Here is a 21,934-nt window from a genome sequence, read left to right as displayed (position 1 = left end):
CAGATGCATGCAAAAACGATGAAAAGAAGCATTATGTTCCTCATATTTACTACCTCAACACTTACCTTAGTAAGTAACTATGCAGTTTATCTTGATACCATCACACTCACCACTCATATATCTAACCAGAACATAGAATCTACACTATATTGTCAAACATTTTGGGACACCCTCCAAATCATTGAATAATTCAGGTTTTGTTTTTCAGGGGTTGGGTTTGGCCCCTTAGTTCCAGTGAAAATAACTCTTAATGCTTCAGCATACCAAGACATTTTGGACAATTTCCTGCTCCCAACTTTGTGGGAACAGTTTGGGGATGACCGCTTCCTGTTCCAACATGACTGCACACCAGTCCTGACCTCAACCTGATAGAACACCTTCAGGATGAATTAAAGCAGAGACTGCAAGCCAGACCTTCTCGTCTAGCATCAGTGCCTGACCTCACAAATGTGCTTCTAGTGGAATGGTCAAAAATTCCCATAAACACACTCCTAAACCTTGTGGAAAGCCTTCACAGGAGAGTTGAAGCTGTTATAACTGCAAAGGGGGGGGGGGGTCAACTCCATATTACATTCATGTGCATGTAAAGGCAGACGTCTCAGTTTTGGCCTGTCTCACAGTCTCCACTCTAATTCATCCCAAAGGTGTTTTATGGGGTTGAGTTCAGGACTCCTGTGCAGGTCAGTCAAGTTCCTCCACTCCTCCAATTTTGCGCATGCGCAGAACAAATTGTGTTTCCGGTACGGATGGAGTATGGACAGTGACCAGGGCTAATCGTACTTGTTTACATTTCCAAAACACTTTATATGTCAAGTTCCCGTTTAAAACTCAGGGAGGCGGTAATGAGATACGAAGGCTTTCAAACCTGTAGAAAATCAACCAGAAGAAGAAAAAGCACCCGCCTACTCCAGCTCTGAAATCCTGCTCACTTCCTCTAAATTACTTTAAAATAAGTGACATGGCACCGTTCTGAATGATGCTGAACTTCACTCGGGTTCCTGCTTTCAGCCTGTAGGCGGACCGAATGTCCGTAGAGCTGAATTGAGAAAGGAAAAGAACCCCATTTGGCACAATGGCGACATCAGAGAAAGCTGTACCTACATCATTCATGGAGCCTTTCAAAGACGTTCTGGTGAATTATTTAATGCCGGAAAAATGCTACGACGAATTCTTCCTGGATTTCAATTTTCTGCATGGTATGAAGGATCACTGTTGAACGATAATTAGCGATGTATTTTCTTTATTAAGGCTAGAAGATGTTTGAAGTTGTCTTTGACTTCGAGTTGAACGTCGGATACAACTTATAAAATAAATAAAATGTTGAAGGAAATGTGTAAAGCCTGTATTTTTGTTGTTTCTAGCTAGCTAACGTTAGCTGTCAGTGACCTGTCGGTGTCACTTTACTAAAATCCATACTAGAGTTCATGAGGATGAATTAGTCAAATGATGTATAAAATTAAATTTGGTATAGTGTCTCAGTGCATCTTATATCTATATAATATTATCTTTATTCGACAGAAATGTGTCCAAGCTTATATATATTATTTAATGACTTGGGTTTTGTATATGTTAGAGGCGTGGCTTTACACAGGGCGCGTTTTCATTGGTTGCCTCAAGCATGCACCCTCCCAATGCAAATCCTGCAATAAACAAAGCCCCTTTATTTACTTTTTTAATAAAATTTTATTGAAGAAAATAACATTTTACATTTTCAAATAGCATTTTACAGATAATTTCTTTCACTTACAGAGTGATACGTGGTAAATTCAGACAAAAGACATTCGAAAATACTTACAAAAACATCTCTCAATAATGGTCAGGTATACTTATTTACCATGTCTGATCATGTTGTTATTTCTCCCCACAGTGGACTGTCTGAAGATAATAATTAGCAAAGGTTTAGGCATTGGAATCATCCTTGGCTCTGTACTTGGTAAGGAAAAACCTCTGCTTGCACGTTTTAATTTCTTTTCTTATTTTCTTTAACCTCTGTCCATAGTTATATGGTGATATATTATGGTTGTCATCCTTGTTCTGCACAGTGAAATTGCCTCAGATCTTGAAAGTGATTGGTGCTAAAAGTGCGGAAGGATTGAGTTTTAAATCTGTGATGCTGGAGCTGCTTGCCATCACTGGCACTATGGCCTACAGTATCGCCAAAGGTTTTCCCTTCAGGTAGGCCTGAATGTCACAACAATGATGCACAGATTTCCCCAGAACCTACTGTATACACTTGGTGCCCACTTTACTCCATATGACCAATGCAGAACAGACATTATTTGGGTGGTTGCCCATTCTGAACAGTTTAGTGGAAGTTTGGTGAAGCAGTGATATAAGTGGTGCTGAATATTTGTAAGCATGGCGGTGTACTCATTGCTCACTCTGTTGAGACCAGTTGTTTAAAGAAGTAGTTTTTACTGTATATACACTTTCAGCGAGCAGTAAGTGTAAAGGTACAGTAGTGGCCTAAATTGTATGACCAAAAAGGAGTATTTTAAGAGGGACCCCTTGTCTCAATAATTAATGATATTTTCATTTACTGTATAAGATCATAGATTGTAATGCATATTCTGTCCAGCTTTCCCCATTTCCTTAGCTTAGGAAAATGAGGAATTCTATTCATATCTTAGACACCTGTTCATCATGGGAATTACTATTAATAGTACACTATATTGGCAAAAGTTTTTGGACACCCCTCCAAATCATTGAATTCAGGGTTTGGGCTTGGCTCTTTAGTTCCAGTGAAAGGAACTCTTAACGCTTCAGCATACCAAGACATTTTGGACAATTTCATGCTCCTAACTTTGTGGGAACAGTTTGGGGATGAGGAACTTGACTGGCCTGCACAGAATCCTGACCTCAACCTGACAGAACACCTTTAGGATGAATTAGAGTGGAGACTGCGAGTTGGCCCACCCTTTGCAGTTATAACAGCTTCAACTCTTCTTAGAAGGCTTTCCACAAGGTTTAGGAGTGTGTTTTTGACCATTCCTCTAGAAGCGCATTTGTAATGTTGGACAAGAAGGCCTGGCTAGCAGTCTCATCCCAAAGGTGTTCTATCAGGTTGAGGTTGGGAGTTTTATAGACTTGCTTTGTGCACTGGTGTGCAGTCATGTTGGAACAGGAAGGGGTCATCCCCAAACTGTTCCCACAAAGTTAGGAGCATGAAAATTTTTCCATAATGTCTTGGTATGCTGAAGCATTAAGAGTTCCTTTCACTGGAACTAAGGGGCCAAGCCCAAACCCTGAAAATCAACACCTGAATTCAAAGATTTGGAGGGGTGTCCCAAAACCTTTGGCAATATAGTGTATATACAAATAGTATTATTTATTCCCACAAATACTATTTGTTAGGTTCATTGTTCCTTAATCATATATTCTATAGTTGTTATAGATATCCTGATTCATTTTTATTGCTGCTAAGGTAAAATATCGTGAATGAAAACAGTGGCCAGCTACAATGTGACTTGATTTTGCTTACAAGCTTCTGTGTGAAATGTTGTGGAAGATGGTGTTAATGTTACAGTTTTACCCATCCAGTGTGTCAGTGTGACCACAACATTTTTAAAGGTCACATTAACCTAGGTAGTATTCTTTGTAACTGTACAGCTTCAAATGATGGCTCAGCTCACTCTTTTCTGTTAATTATCACTTTATACACTTATACAACAGCTTCTGATGATTAGATGTTTTGGTTAATACATTTTTTACACCACAAATAAATTTTCTGGTTCAGTTAGAATTGGTATTTAAACAGTCCTCTTCATCATGCTGTTCACATTTTGACATCACGAGACCAAGACAACACCTAACGCCTAACATTGATCAACAGTACCTCGCCATTGCGAGGCTTCAAACAGGATGTTCTCGGAGGGAAGTGGCCACAGAGTGTCATCAGCAGGTTGCGACAGAGATACAGAGAGACTGGAAGAGTCACAGAAAGGCATAGAAGTGGACGTCCTTTGGCCACATCCCATGCTGATCCACGCTTCATTGTGAACAGTGCCCTGCGGAACCGGATGACACCCAAGTGTCACGTCAGACGATTCGAAACCGTTTACATCAGCGTGGTCTGCGTGCTAGACAACCTGCAAGGGTACCTGACCACACCACCAGGCACAGGCGTCGGGCCAGGAAGCATTTACGCTGGACGAGGGACCAGTGGGCCTCAATGCTGTCCTCTGATGAAAGTCAATTCATGTTGAGCAGAAATGATGGCCGCCAACGATGTTGGAGACATCAAGGAGTTACAGTCTGGGCAGATGTGTCTACTCAATACAGAACTGCCCTACATGTTGTGAATGGTACATTGACAAGCCAGTACTACCTGAATAACATCATTAATTGAGTCATTGTGCCCCTGCATGAACAACACAGGCCTAATTTCATCTTCATGGACGACGATGCTCCAGCTCATCAAGGTCGCATCAATAGGGAATGGCTGCTGGAGGCTGGGGTACCTCAAATGGAGTGGCCTGCACTTTCTCCAGACCTGAATCCCATAGAAAACCTATGGGATCAGCTGAGTTGCCGTGTAGAGGCTCATAACCCTGTACCCCAGAACATCAAAGACCTGAGGGCCGCCCTTCAAGAAGAGTGGAATGCCATGCCTCAGCAGACAATAAGTCGACTCGTGAACAGCATGAGACGTCGTTGTCAAGCTGTAATTGATGGTCAAGGGCACTTCATAAATTATTGAGACTGTTGTTGGCTTTTATTTCAATAAATTATTTGAGATGAGGAAATCACCATTGCATGCTTCTACTTAAATGCCCTACTTTCATGATATAATATCACTGTAGCGTGAACTTTTTACATTTTCCATAAATTTCACCCAAAAGCCAAATATCCTTAACTTTCTGTGAGTAGTATATGTGTGTGTGTGTGTATATATATATAATACACTATATTGCCAAAAGTATTCGCTCACCTGCCTTGACTCGCATATGAACTTAAGTGACATCCCATTCCAAATCCATAGGGTTCAATATGACGTCGGTCCACCCTTTGCAGCTATAATAGCTTCAACTCTTCTGGGAAGGCTGTCCACAAGGTTTAGGAGTGTGTTTATGGGAATTTTTGACCATTCTTCCAGAAGCGCATTTGTGAGGTCACACACTGATGTTGGACGAGAAGGCCTGGCTCTCAGTCTCCGCTCTAATTCATCCCAAAGGTGTTCTATCGGGTTGAGGTCAGGACTCTGTGCAGGCCAGTCAAGTTCATCCACACCAGACTCTGTCATCCATGTCTTTATGGACCTTGCTTTGTGTACTGGTGCACAGTCATGTTGGAAGAGGAAGGGGCCAGCTCCAAACTGTTCCCACAAAGTTGGGAGCATGGAATTGTCCAAAATGTCTTGGTATGCTGAAGCATTCAGAGTTCCTTTCACTGAAACTAAGGGGCCAAGCCCAGCTCCTGAAAAACAACCCCACACCATAATCCCCCCTCCACCAAACTTCACACTTGGCACAATGCAGTCAGACAAGTACCGTTCTCCTGGCAACCGCCAAACCCAGACTCGTCCATCAGATTGCCAGATGGAGAAGCGTCATTCGTCACTCCAGAGAACACGTCTCCACTGCTCTAGAGTCCAGTGGCGGGGTGCTTTACACCACTGCATCTGACGCTTTGCATTGCACTTGGTGATGTATGGCTTGGATGCAGCTGCTCGGCCATGGAAACCCATTCCATGAAGCTCTCTGCGCACTGTTCTTGAGCTAATCTGAAGGCCACATGAAGTTTGGAGGTCTGTAGCGATTGACTCTGCAGAAAGTTGGCGACCTCTTTGCACTATGCGCCTCAGCATCCACTGACCCCGCTCCGTCAGTTTATGTGGCCTACCACTTCGTGGCTGAGTTGCTGTCGTTCCCAAACACTTCCACGTTCTTATAATACAGCTGACAGTTGACTGTGGAATATTTAGGAGCGAGGAAATTTCACGACTGGATTTGTTGCACAGGTGGCATCCTATCACAGTTCCACGCTGGAATTCACTGAGCTCCTGAGAGCGACCCATTCTTTCACAAATGTTTGTAAAAACAGTCTGCATGCCTAGGTGCTTGATTTTATACACCTGTGGCCATGGAAGTGATTGGAACACCTGATTCTGATTATTTGGATGGGTGAGCGAATACTTTTGGCAATATAGTGTATATACACCCACACACACACTGTATATACAATGTGAGTGCATTTTGTATGTCTCATTTATGTGATATTTGAGACATTGTTTAAAACTGTTTTCTCAGTGGTTAAATGCGGTTATCTGCATGTTTATTTGCTTTTATTCACAGTGCCTGGGGTGAAGCATTATTCCTCATGTTGCAGTCAGTGACTCTTGCATTTCTCATTCAGCATTATAAAGGAAGCACTGTTAAAGGTACCAGATTATAATAATAATGATAATAATAATAGTAATAATAGCAATAATAATAATAATGCATTAGTAACTGTGCATTTCTGTGTTTGCAGGATTGACCTTTCTCGTCATCTATTTTGGTCTCCTGGCTGTCCTTATTTCTCCTCTCACCCCCATGTCTGTTGTAACGACAATGCAAGCCTCCAACATGCCAGCTATAATTTTTGGAAGGGTGGGTGACTGTGTTTCCCATTGTTTAAGTGAATTATGAGAAAGGGTATTGCATTTGGAAAGCCATTTACTGAAAGCATAAAATCAACTGGCTATTTGTTTATAGCTCATTCAGGCAAGTATCAACTATAGGAACGGCCACACAGGACAGCTGTCGGCTATTTCTGTGTTCCTGCTGTTTGCTGGTTCCCTGGCACGTATATTCACTACAGTGCAGGTAGGCTTACAGATTACTCCAGCTGCTTGTCTGGCTTAATTATGTATAATCAGGTATGTAGGAAATATCCTGTATGAGCAGTGGTCATTTTAGAGACTTAGTTATAGCGTTTCAAAGTTGCCATGTTTATGGGCCTCAAGAAAGCTCTTAACACTGAACTTTTTCAGTGACCCTGCTCAGACTCCAACTTTCCATTTAGTCTTTTTCTGGGTATATGTGTGAGTGCAATAAAAGTTATGTTTAAGTTGGGTTATGAGATAAATCATCTAACCTAACAGTCTACAGGACAGTTTGTCTTGTTGCTTTGGCAAATAATTTTTATTCTTTTGAGGGTTTTTTTTAATAAGTAAAAATGAATCTTGACACAGATTAAAAGTGCATTTAAACAGAGAGATCATATTCAAGCTTTTTTTTGACAGTGTACATAGAAATGTGTCAATTAAAAAAATGTAATCTGAGTTCGACTGAAAGTAAATATTCTTGCTTGTTCAGACTTGTTTGCCAGTGAATTTCTAGCTCACTGCTAGAAAGTTCTATAAGAACAGACTAACTTCTGTGGAAGATCTAATATATACAGAAGATTTTTAAAATAATCTTTGTATGTTTGGTATACACTGATCAGGCATAACATAACTGCCTAATATTGTGTTGGTCCCCCTTTTGCTGCCAAAACAGCCCTGACCTGTCGAGGCATGGACTCCACTAGATCCCTGAAGGTGTACTGTGGCATCTGGCACCAAGATGTTAGCAGCAGATCCTTTAAGTCCTGTAAGTTGCGAGGTGGGGCCTCCATGTGGCCTTCATGGGCCTCACCTCACAACTTACAGGTCTTAAAGGATACTTAAAGGACTTACAGGACTTAAAGGATACTTTTGATAGATACTGACCACTGCAGACCGGGAACACCCCACAAGAGCTGCAGTTTTGGAGATGCTCTGATCCCGTCTTCTAGCCATCACAATTTGGCCCTTGTCAAACTCGCTCAAACCTTACGCTGGTGTGTTTTTCCTGCTTGTAACACATCAACTTTGAGAACAAAATGTTCACTTGCTGCCTAATATATCCCACCCACTAACAGGTGCCATGATGAGGAGATCATCAGTGTTATTCACTTTACCTCTCAGTGCTCATAATGTTATGCCTGATTGGTGTATAATTACTGCACATTTGGTATTAAATTACATTAGGAAAAACTACTAAATTTACCTTGATGATACCTTTAGACACCCTGATAGTTATTTTCGGTTTTGAATAAGTATTACATATTTATCAGTAGCAGCAGTTCTTCAGTTATCCAGACTAACCTTGTATTTCCCTGTATGTTTCTGTAGGAGACAGGTGACTCCCTGATGGTTCTTTCTTATATCATTTCATCAAGCTGTAATGGCCTGATCACTGCTCAGATTCTGTATTACTGGAATGTCAGTCCAGAAATGAAGAAGAAGGCTGAGTAAACCTGCCACAAGACACTGAGGAGCCAAGGCTCCTAGTGGTCCATGTAACTTGCTGCTTTGCTCAACTTGTATGAAATCTACTTGTAATTTTGGAATGAAATCATTTTAAGTGGTTTTAGATGTTGATCTCCTGTTGAGATCAGTTGTTTAAAACAGCAGGTTTCACTGTGTTGCTACATATACTCTTTAAGCAAGTAGTGAGTGGAGACATACTGTAGGACCAAAAAAGAGAATTTGAACAGGGGACCCCTTATCTCAATGATTGATGATATTTCCATTTACTGTATGAGATAATAGGCTGCAATGCCTATTCTGCCCAGCTTTCCTAATTTTCTTTATACATTTCCTTAGCTCAGGGAAAGGAGAAATTGATATTTTAGAAACCTATTCACCATGGGAATTCCTTTTACTGTTTGTTGCATTCATTGTTTTATATTCCTTGATTATAGATGTCCTGATTCATTCTAGTTGCTGCTAGACAAATGAAAACAATGGCCGGATAAAAAATTTGCAAAGTGTTAATGGATTGCTGAGTGGAAAGCCCTTTGCACTTTGTCTTAACATGCCTATTTTTCTGTATTGACGGATGAACAAAGTGGTGAGTTGAGAAAATTGATCGATTGGAATTGTTTTAGTTTGTCTGCTAAAATGTTTAAACACTATTTGCTTTTTTAGTTGAACCTTCTCAATTTATTCAGTTAAACTACTGGATACAATCAATTCTACAGTCAGTCCATAGATCCTATTTTCTCTTTCTTTGTCCACCCCAAGTCAGTGGGTCCACCACCATATACTGTGGACTCATCTTCTGAAATAAAAATGTAATTAACCCAAACCCAGTGTGTGATTTAGCTTGGTGCTTTCTGACAGAGAAATGTATGGTTATTAATTCATTTAGACTGTAGAGGGCAGCAGAATGCCTGCTAGTTTTCTACACACACACTTAAACTCTACCCTCATTTACACAATAGCTTCTGTGATTCCACTTTAATCCAACATTAAATCTCTCTCTCTCTCTCTCCCTCTCTCTCTTCCCCTCTCTCTTCCCACTGGCTGCTTTCACTTGTGTCACTCAGTGCTGTAGTGATGCAAATGTTTATTTTCAAAATAAAATGGTATCAAAATTTCAAGGTATTTCCCCCCAAGAATCAACAGAGCAATTCAAGCATTTCAAATTCATCAGCATCACACAATTTCCCATGCTGAAAAACAAATAGAAATAGGTGCTGCTGATAAATCTACTCCAAACAAGCTCAAACATGACAACAAGTTCCATTAAAATAAACCACAGGAAGTGTGATCTATTCACTTCTGTAAATTTAAAAATGAAATAGGAGGATGAAACAGAGAGGTGTGTGATTGTGAAATATGTGTTGAGATAAACTTGGTCTTATCACCTTTGTGTTCTTGGGAGGTCTGATCTTGAGGTGCCTTCTCCAGTAGTGAATGGTCTGTCGGCTTTTCTTTCTTTCTTTCTTTCTCTTTTTTTTTCCAAGCACAGCTGTTCAGATCTCTTCAGTGTGTGGGCCAAATGCTTATCTGCCCCCACCTGAGAGTGCATTTTCTATGTCCATATCTTTTAATCAGTGGAACACACCACTGCCCTGCCTTTGTTTGGTGACGATAACGGCCAGACGTTCGTGTGCCAGACCAGTTTGTCACAGATTTTTTTAGATTTAAAATGAAACTCTTGTTTTGCTGAACAAAAAATAGAAAACACTTAACACACACACACACATATATATATATATATATATAATGTATGTATGTATGAAAAGGTCATATATATATATGAAAAGATCAAAGGTTTGAGATATTATGAATGCAAGTTAATAAGCATTCTACATTTGTGAAATCGTGTGTGTGTGTGTGTGTGTGTGTCCTCTCCCTCTATGTCGTTGCTGCAGGACCAGTCTAGTCCAGGGTGTGGCTCATTAGTGTTAGTTGTCAGTCATTCTCTCCACACTTGGCAAACACTATTAGCTGCATTAGCCTTGGTCTAATGTACACATACTTTGTCAATGCCCTCTGCAGCTGCTCACCAAGGTGGGCTCTGACCTCATACCTTCAGGTATAGAGCTCCCTGTTCAGCCACAGCCTTCTCAAGTATTACAAAAAATGGTTAGCAAACAGTGTTTTCTCATCGTTTTGCCTTTGAGTGAAATCTCTGGATTACATATTTGCATCTTTAGTACTGATGTTCTTTAGAAAATGAAACTTTACATCTTTTTACATTTTTACATCTAAAAGATTTTGAAAACTTTTGGGTGTATTTTTATTTCTAGAAGTTCTACATACAGTTTGTATATTTAGACCAAATACAACAGCACCTTTGACAAATGATTTGTTACATCTGGAATTGTCTTATCTTGATAGTGGTAACATATCACCAGCTTGACGATGGTGAGGCAAATGAATAGGCGATGTTTGTGTGTGGCACAGTGCCAGTCATTTGAAGTTGAGTCTCTATGTTTCAGTGACTTGAAGGAGCCCATGTGTCTGATCTGATCACAAACCGTGTTCTAAACAACCACAGCACCTCACAACTCAACATGTCATCCACACCAATCTGGCAGTAACAAAAAAATGCAACCCTTGACAGCAACTGTTGAGAGATTTGGCAGAAACTTCCCTCCCACAGTGAGGAGACATGCCTCTGTCAAATAATACTTGTTAGTTTCCTTATTAAGGACAGCTCAATAAAGCTGGGCACAGTTCTTTTTTCTTATTACTGGTAATAATGTATTTTTAATGGCTGCTTAAGCACCAATTTTTGTCAGTTATTGATAGTAAGGTGGACGGATGTCCACACATATCCATATCAGCCAGACATAACAGACGTTATCGCTCAGATCTTTCCCCCGCCTCTTGCAGAGCTACACTGCTATTGCGTGAGAGCAATGTTCAGCTGTGTTGTGTGAGGGTGAGTCAAAAATGCATGTGTACAGCATTGGTGGCATTTCAACCAACCGGAACACTTCTATTAAAAAGACAAGGGAAAGAAAAATACGCCCACTCACTCACCTGCGTGCAAACAACATTTGGGGCAGGTCTGTCAACGCATTTTGCAAGTAAGTGATCGAGTAGTGTGTGTGTGTGTGTGTGCGAGAGAGAGAGAGAGAGAGAGAGAGAGAGAGAGAGAGTGAGAGAGAGAGAGAGAGAGAGAGAGAGAGAGAGAGTATATATATGTGTGTTTTCAATGAAACCAATGTGTTTGCTCCTCAACACTTATTCCTTAGTCTTTTCTGACTTACACTGTAGTTATTTTAGTCATGCCACTTTTAGAATTACTGCATGCAAATTTTATTCATTGTACTTAGTTGAGTATAGTCACAGATTGGCAATTACCCTGGCCAGAAATACTCAGTGGTTGAATAAAAAGGAAGGGGGTGGTGGTGAATTGAACATGCCAATGTAACAATGTGAGACCCACTAGTTTTACCCTGCAAACAAAAATTGGACTACTCAGTGAAACCCATTTAAACTATCAAATTGTATAGTTTTTTTTTTCTAGATAAAAAATATACATTTTGGATGTTTATTAAAAGAATTTTAAGTTAAATATTTTTTTCATTGGTTCATTATAGTGTTGAAAGTTAAAAGGTTAATAAACCCTTTCTGTTCCTTTTCCTTCTGTTCCTTTTTTTTTTTTTTTTAAATGTTCCATAGTTCTTAAACATGGTGTTAGATTTTCTACTTCTTGTATCAAAAAATGTGTGTATGATATTAGTGATCACTTCCTAGAGGATGGATTTATATGTTTTCCCACCCTGAAGGACAGCATTCACTCACATCCCAGCACAACTCAAGGCCTGGGAATACTTAATTCAGTTCATTTGATAAATACTAGGTGTAATTAGTAGGCGTTGGGAAACTGGCACTCTGCGCCTAAATCAGTGCAAGTCAAGATCTGTCCTTTTGACCATTCCAGCATTATTTTTATTATTAAAGAGTTAGGATACATCTTCCTGTCTGTAATCCCTCAATTGAACAAATCAGACTTAACCGCACGCATTGTCTCACTTTCTCTTCCGTGTGTGTGTGTGTGTATCGTGCGTGCGGAATAGGCGCGGCCTGGAGGCTTCCCTAGGAATGCAGGTAAATACGCGCACGTATCCATAGCAACCTTTAATGTTTGTTTCCTTGTATACTGTACTGACATTATATGCACGTAATCGGTTGTAGACAAACCGGAACTCTTTATGGTAATATTAAAACCGCAGTCAAACTGTTCTCGGACAATTTGAGAACCCACTCTAGTTAACTAACCCCTCTATATTGCAGCTTCCGCTAATTGTCGTAATCTCCCCGCGCACTTGCTTACCGGCCTGCGGAAACCATGGTAACCACTTGTTGAAGCCTCACTGCTTGTTGCTAAGAGGCCTCACACGTTATAGGAGAAAATCCCGGCTTCCCGCTTTAAGTCTCTCCAACATTACGCACATGCCTGGCCAACTTCCAGCTGCTTTATCATTTCTCCTCATGTGCTTACGTCAGACTTACATATAAATTCTCGGAGATCAAACCCCTTTTATTGTTGCTTTGCGAATTTAAAATGTATATAAAGTGCAGAGTTTGGGGTGTAGGGCGCACTGTGCCTATTGCCTTGTTCACACACACCTGAATGAACTCACCAATAACTCGCTTTAAAGGAGGGGGGGGGCAGCCAGACTCCAGTCGGACAACCCTGAGCAAGGTTATGCAGCCGTGGATAAACCAAGGCTTGAGGATTTGCGCTGTTAAAGCGAAATGGGGATATGTATATCCCATGATTCCTGCGCGCCCTGCACCCCTCCCGTGGGCCTCCGATTAGCCCAAGCGGACTCTTGTATTTCCATGAGAATAGTGAAGCTTGGTGAAAGGGTTAAAGTCCGCGGAGAAGAGGGGGGAGAGGACGGCAACACTAATTTTCTGCGCGGCGGGGAGCGCTAAAAAGGGAACAAAGCGATGCAGGGGAGGCGCTCAGGATTGGGCTCCTTTACTATGCACACCTGCGAGCTGAAAAGCGGCGGCCAATCTGCCTCAGACACGGCCAATTACGAGCCGGACCCAAGAGCCGCTTTCACTCCGGAGAAGGATGGGAGAGCGCTGAGGGGGAGGACAGGAGAGTTTTCAAAAGAAGAAAGGGGAAAGATTTAAATCGATTGGCCCTAAATTATTCGAGCCCTCTGCCTTGTGACGGATGAGTCCCCCTAACTTTCTCTGCAAGTGGTTTAGAAAGTCCTCCTCTTATCTTTTCTCCTGCGGTTCAATATGGCACACTTACCGAGTTAATCTTGTGCCAAAAGTAATAAACAAAATAACAAGACCGACAAGTTATATTTAATTAAAGGGGGGAAAAAAAATTAGACCTACGACGTCTCTACTGTCCTGATAAGAAATATCAGGGAAACGTCAGCACACAGGCACACAGAGTCTGAGACTGGGATCACCATGTATACAGATGTGTTTGACATTTACCAAAAGAATAATACCCTGCATAAATTAATTGTATGCAACCACAAAATGGCAGTTACACTGTCTTACCCATCTGTCTTGGAAAGAACCCCCAGGCTACTAACTCCCTCATAATGTTAAATTATAAACTACAATTGTAGTATTTCTATTCAGTACTTCTAATTAAATAAGAGATTTTGAAACGGTTTATGTGAATGGATCTTAAAATGTAACAAGAAATCTTAATCATTCTTTCTTTACATGTTGTTGCTTCATGTTTTGCATGTGTCCGTTTTTACATTCTCCTATTTGCTAAATTTGTCAGATTTATTTAAAAGAGCTTTTGTGACCTTGCAGAATTAAAACAGTCACGTGTATTACTGTGTGAACAAAATTAAAAGTCAAACTATTATACATTTTAATTCTGATTATTTCCAACATGAAGACCATGACAAGATTGAGACCAAAGACAATTTTTTTTTTTTTTACAATTTATTTTTTAACTTTTTTTGTTTATGCAAAAGACCCTTATAAGGGCCATAAAAACTGTACAAAGGCTATTTACAGACAGTATTAAAAGGACTTTAAAAATTACATTGAAACGGCAAGTTGCACACTCGCCTGGAAGGCAAATGTAAACATTCACTCATTTCATTACTTTAATATAAATTACATTAAAGTTCTTAACTCATTAGTGACCACTAGATTCCTACGCTAAAACTTGTTCGAAAAACGGAAAATGCTAGACTGAGTTAGACCATCAAATAACCCCCAAAAAAGGCAACACACTTCCAATTTAACTGCACTTAGAAGCACCTGCATACTACTTTTGCCATTTGAATTATGCAAATCTGGCATTATACAGGCAATAAGCAGGCTCCTCATGCACCCAAAGGATGTACAAGTTATTTTAAAAGATACACCCTCCTTTTCCAATTTTCACATCCAAGTAGTAAAAGTCCCTTCACATGGACTCCAACAGACTAATACAAAGACAGTCTTGGTCTAAGGCAATACTTGGTACTTGGTAGGAGGGTAAAGAACAGTGCATTCAGATTAGTGTAAAAAAAAAAAAAAATAGCAATTAAAGGGGAATGTAATAGTGCTAGTCTCATGCTAAAAAAAGTAAATGGGATCGGATATTTTATTGCTGAAATGTAGGATTATTTTGTGCAGACTATTTCTCATGTTGACTTTGATGGTTCATTTGTGCAACTAATGCATACCCTACTCTGTTAAAAGGATGATGTGGAAAAGTAAGGTATTCTTAAAGAATTTGTCATGGCAAGACCATAACCATTGTGATTGGTTGCTTCATGTCCTTCAAAAAGTAAGCAGAAAAACTTAATCTTTGCCAACTTTCAAAGTTGATCATGAGGTTTTCCCCTTCTCAAGCTGTTAAATTCAATTAGCTGTACTTCACCCCCCCCCCTACACAAAAAGGAGGTTTAAAAAATAAAAAAAAAGAAGAACAAAGCACAGACTACAAAACTGCCTTACACTTGCTCTATAAGTCACATGATTTGCACATCATTGACTATAGTGATCAGGAATGGACATGATTTCAGTGTGCCTATGTCTCCTGTTCTATGCCTCATTTTGGTTTTTTGATCATGATTGCCTCTTCCTGCATGAATGTCCCCAATCCCATTTAATGAAGCACAGCACACAGACACGGTCAGATTTTTAAAATTTGGATCATATGTACAAAGGGAATGTCCTACAATAAAAACTGAATTTTCAGGCGTTGTAAACAGCCACAAAATGCCAATTACAAAAAGACATCACACTCATCTATATTATGACGTTCTTATGGAAAGAACCTCCAGGCTGCATTAAAGGTGAAATTCTGGGCTCAAATGGGGAGGAAAAAAAATGGAGCTGGGGGAAGAGGGTGAACAAATCTACATTTAAAAAAAAAAAACAAACAAAAAAAACAAACTGAGCAAGATCACTCAAAGAGGTAGAAAATGTTCCTATGTGCAACAGGTACTCACAACATCCACCAAGAATCCATACTTGTTGATTACTTGTTGCACTACAAGTCTACGTAGTGATCCAGCTGAGCTAGTCCCAGTTCTTTTCCTTCTCCACTTCAAATGTGTGTGAGGGGCACAGTACTGCCCAAATAGTGCTGCTGGACACTTGGGTAACCTCTTTGTGCTGTAGGGTCCCCTACATCACCGCCAGGGATGTACATGCTGATCATGTCCCTAAGGTCGCCTTGAACTGCCCCACGGTGGTGGTTTGTTGCTCCAGTGGGTGAGTGAGTAAAGGCCTCTGGCTTGACCATAGACATTACAGGGCTGGGCTGCTGGGGACTGCTGCTGTATGACATTGGGCTGAGGGGGAAAGATCAGAACCACATGATGAGAAACCAAAGCACTGAAAGAAATACTAAACAAACAGGTGATAAAGTATAATTGAGGCGTGAAATTTTTCACAAATAGGGATAGACTTACACTAAAGTGAAAAGACATTTGTTGAGCCTTACAATACGGACGACAGATACAAAACTGATTTAATGAAATGTTAAACAACTTAATAAGATAAGGATTAGTTTGGGATGTTAAACAATTAAACAAACAAAAAACACTAAGACCACCAGTCCTTGTAAAGCATGCTGTCGTCTGGCATATTTTAATAGACAAGATAAATACGAACCTGTAAGAGTTGGCGCCGTTCATGTAGGTCTGCGACATGGGTGCTGCGTACTGGAGTGGAAGCTCGTACCGGTGCAGTTGCTGTTGGTAAGCGAGCGCGTCTCCCTGCACGGCCGCGTAGCTTCCAGCCGGAGCCCAGCCGTAACTGTCCACGCGCGGACTTCCACTCTGCGCATGCGCCGCGGCCAGCAGGCTGCCGCCGGGCAGCGGAGGATATTTAGCTGCGGAGTTGTCCTTCTTTACCGGTGGCTTGCTCTTGCGCCGCGGCTTATACTTGTAATCGGGGTACTCCTTCATGTGCGCGGCGCGCAGCCGCTTGGCCTCGTCGATAAACGGCCGCTTCTCGGCGTCGGTCAGCAGTTTCCACTCGGCGCCCAGACGCTTGCTGATTTCCGAGTTGTGCATCTTTGGGTTCTCCTGGGCCATCTTGCGCCTCTGAGCTCGGGACCATACCATAAACGCGTTCATGGGCCGCTTCACTTTGTCCATGGGGTCTGCGCCCGGCGGACACGCGCTTTTCGGAGCTGTCTGTGGCACGTTTCCGGAGCCGCCGTGTTGCGACATGATTTGGCTGTTCGGGTGAGGATTTTGCTGACCCGGCTGGGTCTTAAGTTCATGCTCCATCATGCTGTACATCATGGTGATCTTCCACGGAAGCTTGGTCGAATCAAATGTCAAGTATCAGCCGAAATAAACTCAAGGCAAACAAACGGGACGCAGGTGCAGCTTATTGCCGCATGCTACAAACACTAGGCGAGTTTGCCGGACCAAAATAAAACGCACCGAACTCAGACAGAATAAAACCTCTCTAAAAACTTGCGCGTGCCATAAAAACGTTTACCATTCCGTCGATTTGAATCTTGATCTTGAAGGCTGGCAGTGTTGATATTTTAGCGTAGATAGAAAGAGAGAATAACTAAATCACAGCTGCGCTACTCCAACTACAAACTCTACAAAGCCACCTGTTGAACAGCGTTTGACTCTGTGAATAATAACCGGGGGCATGACAAAAACACTCTCTACCCGCTCGTGGTTTTAGGGAAAATTGTATTCCACTCTGGACCAATCAGAGATAGGGGTCCTACCCTCACCTAATTTACATAAGGCCAACTAGTGCAGGGGCGGGGCCAAAGCGCACTTGTTGCTTAAACTCAGCTGGACTGGGCCGCTTTAATACACACTATTTATATATGAAACAAGAATAAAATGATCGAATCTAATGGAATTTGAGTTGAGATATTGTAAGTTTAGTACTTCCTGTGCTTTTGTCAGTATTTCTTTTAATGGGAACTGTTTAAATTCCCATACAACTTTAAATGTACTAGAGAATTGACATTTTTTTCTTATATATATATATATATATATATATATATATATATATATATATATATATATATATATATATATATATATACCAAATGCAAAATACAACTTTTATTTGCTTTATATGTCAACATTGTGGAAGTGTAAATTTATTTTACATTTGTACTGTTTGCTTTGTTCCTGTTGAGTAGTTCTGTTTCTGTAAGTAAGACTTACATTACATTACAATACCTGCATTTTTTTTTTTCACTTTAGAATATCCATGCCTTTTATTGTTAATGTCCTTAATCCTAACACAATCTCCAAGAGATCCCAGACAGGATTAATACATAAGCTATGAATTGTACACTAACATAATTATTCTAGTACAGCAGAAAGCATACATTTTCAGAAAAAAAAGCCTTGTCTTAGATTAAAAACCTGATAGTCAGCATCTTTTTTTAATCTTTTTTTAATCATCTTTTTTTTAATTAGTCTTGTAACTTTAATTATATAGCAAATTGCTTTGAGATGTGTCAGAAGGCCATAACTACACAGAAACAACATTTCAAATAGATTCTGTGCTTGTAATTTGTGATATGTGCATGTCAAGTGTAGGTGTGGGATTTTTTTAGTGTGTCAGCCACAACTCAGATAAAGGTTGTGGGTTCAGGATGGTAATTTTTGTGCAGACAAAGGTGTGTGATGGAGTTTGCAAGAGTATGAGTTGTGAAGTCATTTTGAGATTGACCGTTACACCCTAATGTCAATCAAGCTGTGAATTGTGGGGCTCCACTCTCCCGTTTCCGTATCCAAGACAACGTCTTTTTGGAGCTTTTCCAGGACTATCTTCCCTTTTCTCCTCTCCGCTTCCTCTCTCGCTCTCGCTCTCTCTCCCTTTGTGCTCAGATTAATCAGTCTGATTTTGAACAAAGACAACTCAGCGGCTCAAAGTTGGAGCTTTACATTCATAATGCCTCCTCTCACCACCACTTCTACCCACCTCCACAAAATACACACATACACACGTGCACATATACATAGTGAAGAAGGCAGTATATGCTTATGTGTGCATACACATGCAGCACCCCCAGCTGGCTGTGACCATTCTGGTATTCTCTAAAGCCCATGTTTTAGGAGTTGAAAAGTGTAAGTCTTAAACAAGTTGGGACAAAGCTGTTATTCCATGCCGTGCAAAAGAAAAGCACTCATGAGTGGGTTTTAAGCTCTCCTACCCGAGCTATCAGAATGGTATCAACTGTACAAGCATTACATTAAATTGACAAACACTTCTTCCTTCAGCATTGTGTTAAGATACTTTTCATTCCTGTGCTTGAATGAGATGGTATTTTAATTGTTGCAGCAAATTAAACATGATGAAATAGACATCAGCAAATGAGTGTCCACCAGATAACCGGACCCTTTTAAATGTAATTAACATTTTCCTTTTTAAGGAATGTAAAGATGTGTGAGAAGCTGTACCAAATTAAGGAGAATCTAAAAGAATTGCTTGAGGTGTGTTAGATAAGTTCTGACTGATGATCACAACATAATTTAGATTTTTTTTAAAAAGTATATATAGTTTTTGTACTAAATGAAATTTCTTAGTAGAATATTAAATTTAAATTCTTAAATTTAAAATTGGGGTTTAATATTATGAATTGACATTTATTTTAAACAAATAAAAACTTTAACAAAAATTAATTGACAGTCTGTTGTCCTTTTGCACAAAACAGTAAGAATGAAAGAGTTTTGACACAGATTCTTGTCTTGGCTGTTACTTCTCACGTTTGGCATTGTAAAGCCATTGGGATGGTAGTTTCGGGATCATTAAGTGTGATCACTCTGACACCTTCGTGATTCTCCTAAGTGTGTAATATCACATCTTCTCTCACTTTAGAGGTGTGAACGGCCAGTAGCCGAGTCGATCCTGTCTCTTACTGGCAGCCTCCACTGACAGTGGCTAAATGCAGATGATCATGGGTGGACCAGCAAAATTTACATTGGAAATATATTAGTAGTATTTGGAACAATGTTGCTCCTGCTGTGAGAGTAAAACCAGGCGAGGAAAGGGTGACGTTGCACTACAGCTACTGCTACTATGTAAGGCAGTTATGGGTCACATAATTGCTATTTTGTAAACTACTGGAAAAAATTTGAATAATGTGTACCCTGTGGCAGAATAAAGACATAAATGAAAAGGTACTTATCTATTAAAGTGCTTTCAAATAGACAATCACCTAAACCATCTAGTACTTTGATGAAGTATTTTTTCTGCCATAAAGTTTTATTTGCTGTTTTCAAAAGGAAACACATGGCTATCTTGTCTACAAAGACTATAAATAATTTAGGTTTATGTAGCATCTGTCTGATCCCATTTTACCCACATTATAGCCTATTGTTAGCTTTAAACTTTAATGAATTGTAATGGTAGGAAAAAAGATTTTGTTATGAACTGGAAACAAATCTGAAAGGATGGAAATGAAGAGGGATGAAATGGAAATGAAGTGGGATGAAAATGAAGAGATGAGGTGCATGATGCATCAGGGAAGCCAGAATTAAGAAGGAAGGATGAGGAGAAGATAAAGAAGCAAACAGGAGCTCAGAGGGGAAGAGGGCTAGTTGGAAAGAGCGCAGTTTGTCCCCGAGTCCTCCCTGACAGGCCAGCTGAATGGGGCTTCTGTTCTCCCTCTTCTCATGTAAATCGGCCCTTCAGTCTTGCAGCCATCCGTCACTGCACAGAAGGAGCCTGGCAGGCCCTTTACGAGCCTCCCACTCGCATAATCCCCCCTGCCACAATTGCGCCCCCAGCAGGGGGGTGAGCTGTGTTGGGGGAGGAAGGGATGGGGGGATGACCGTGGGGGTTGCCATCCAGACACGGTGAAAGTGTTGGAAGGGCCACCTACACTGAGGACGCATAATCAAAACAACATCCAACCTGGGGGGAAGGGGTTTCGGGGGGCTCTTTCGGTTTCACTGGAGGCCAGCAATGGTAAGAGCAGAGCAATGCAGCTATAGAAAGCCTAGGACAGGGGAACAGTGTGGAATGAATGAAACGGAGGAAAATGAGACAGGAGTACATGATGCGGGAATTAGCATAGAGTTTCTTTGATGGATAGATGAATGAGACTGCGTCTTTGTGAGCAGCACATGTGTGACAGAGGATGGTGGTGGTGGGGGTGATGATTTGGCTGAAGTGATCAGAAGTTGTTAGCATGGAATTAAAATGACATACACGCAACACCACAAAGCATTGGCATGCAGGGAGAGGAATAACACTCTTTTACAGAGCCAGGCGATTTGGTGGACTGAGGTGCCTTGCTTAGTACACTGTCCATTTAACCTTTTCTCACCACAACCTTTAACTGCTTGTCTGCCCCCCGGTGGACAGTGTTCTAACAAGGTTTAGTGTAACTTGACAATAGTGAATGTTCATGACTAACATTTATATCAAGAATTTTAAACATAAGCTTCAAATCTATAATGTAAGGTGCTACAAAAATCAACTTGGTTAGATTTCACAGTAGGTCATGTAAATGACAAAAGCAGAAAAGATGTCTCTGAAGCTCCTTGGTGGGAGGTGCAATGGTTTCCCATTGTCTGTGTCTTATTCGTATCCCACACTTCATACATAAATAATTCGAAATACAAATTATGTCTGGTGTGGTTTGTCAAGAGAGCAGACAGGGTCATGGCGCAGCAGAAAAGTTAAGCATTTCATCTTTTTTCAATACACCTAATTCAACAGTCAGACACCTCATTATGAAAGCCATCACAAGGAGCAGAAATTTTATTTATTTTTTTAATAGAAGAGTAAAAGCACAAATAATTACAGTCAAGACTCATGACCTCAGTGCCTTGAGCTTGACACTCCTTTGGTACTTTACCCTATCTACAATCTACATAGCCGCATTCACTTCTATAAATAGACTAAACATGATGCACAACTAATTAATGGAAAACAGCATTCCTCCTGCATGTGACTTCATACCAGCATGTTCCATAGAGGACACACCAGTTACTTTCCATGTCTGCTTTGTCACCGATTGTCCATGCTGACTGGTCATATGATTATCATCAGGTCCACCCAACAGTTTATAGAAACAGTATTTAGATTTCAATTAATAAAAAGAAAATAGGACCCCTAATTTCCTCATTTCTCAGCTATAATAAAGCTTAAATCACCACTGATCTGAGTTTTTGAACCATTTTGTACTAAAAACTCAGGCCATGCCCTAGCCTGGTGCCTCAAAAGGACTCCCAAGAAAACATG

The 21,934-nt window shown here is 40.5% G+C and overlaps 2 protein-coding genes across 2 annotated transcripts; one reads left to right on the top strand and one right to left on the bottom strand.

Annotated features, from left to right (window-relative positions):
• Positions 1–878: 878 nt before the first annotated feature.
• mpdu1b (mannose-P-dolichol utilization defect 1b) lies at positions 879–9,095 on the top strand. The gene is made up of 7 exons (XM_058395809.1): positions 879–1,196; positions 1,868–1,933; positions 2,043–2,175; positions 6,294–6,379; positions 6,472–6,590; positions 6,696–6,806; positions 8,138–9,095. The coding sequence occupies exons 1-7, from the start codon at positions 1,073–1,075 to the stop codon at positions 8,258–8,260; spliced, it is 762 nt and encodes a 253-aa protein (XP_058251792.1). The 5' UTR covers positions 879–1,072; the 3' UTR covers positions 8,261–9,095.
• A 5,663-nt stretch (positions 9,096–14,758) lies between these two features.
• sox19b (SRY-box transcription factor 19b) lies at positions 14,759–17,379 on the bottom strand. The gene is made up of 2 exons (XM_058396102.1): positions 16,361–17,379; positions 14,759–16,038 (listed from the first exon to the last, which is right to left on the bottom strand). Exons 1-2 carry the CDS (start codon positions 16,996–16,998, stop codon positions 15,792–15,794), a joined length of 885 nt encoding a protein of 294 aa, XP_058252085.1. The 5' UTR covers positions 16,999–17,379; the 3' UTR covers positions 14,759–15,791.
• Positions 17,380–21,934: the final 4,555 nt, after the last annotated feature.

The sequence above is a fragment of the Hemibagrus wyckioides genome, linkage group LG07, assembly GCF_019097595.1.
Source record: "Hemibagrus wyckioides isolate EC202008001 linkage group LG07, SWU_Hwy_1.0, whole genome shotgun sequence".
NCBI classification, from domain to species: domain Eukaryota; kingdom Metazoa; phylum Chordata; class Actinopteri; order Siluriformes; family Bagridae; genus Hemibagrus; species Hemibagrus wyckioides.
This window is presented reverse-complemented; position numbering and strand designations above follow the sequence as displayed.

Excerpts from the sequence above, each read along its gene's own strand:
- mpdu1b (XM_058395809.1), top strand. The coding sequence starts at position 1,073 with ATGGCGACATCAGAGAAAGCTGTACCTACATCATTCATGGAGCCTTTC. Across the intron at positions 1,197-1,867 it reads GGATTTCAATTTTCTGCATG|TGGACTGTCTGAAGATAATA; the intron begins GTATGAAGGATC and ends TTCTCCCCACAG. Across the intron at positions 6,591-6,695 it reads CAGCTATAATTTTTGGAAGG|CTCATTCAGGCAAGTATCAA; the intron begins GTGGGTGACTGT and ends ATTTGTTTATAG.
- sox19b (XM_058396102.1), bottom strand. The coding sequence starts at position 16,998 with ATGATGTACAGCATGATGGAGCATGAACTTAAGACCCAGCCGGGTCAG. Across the intron at positions 16,039-16,360 it reads AACGGCGCCAACTCTTACAG|CCCAATGTCATACAGCAGCA; the intron begins GTTCGTATTTAT and ends TTTCCCCCTCAG.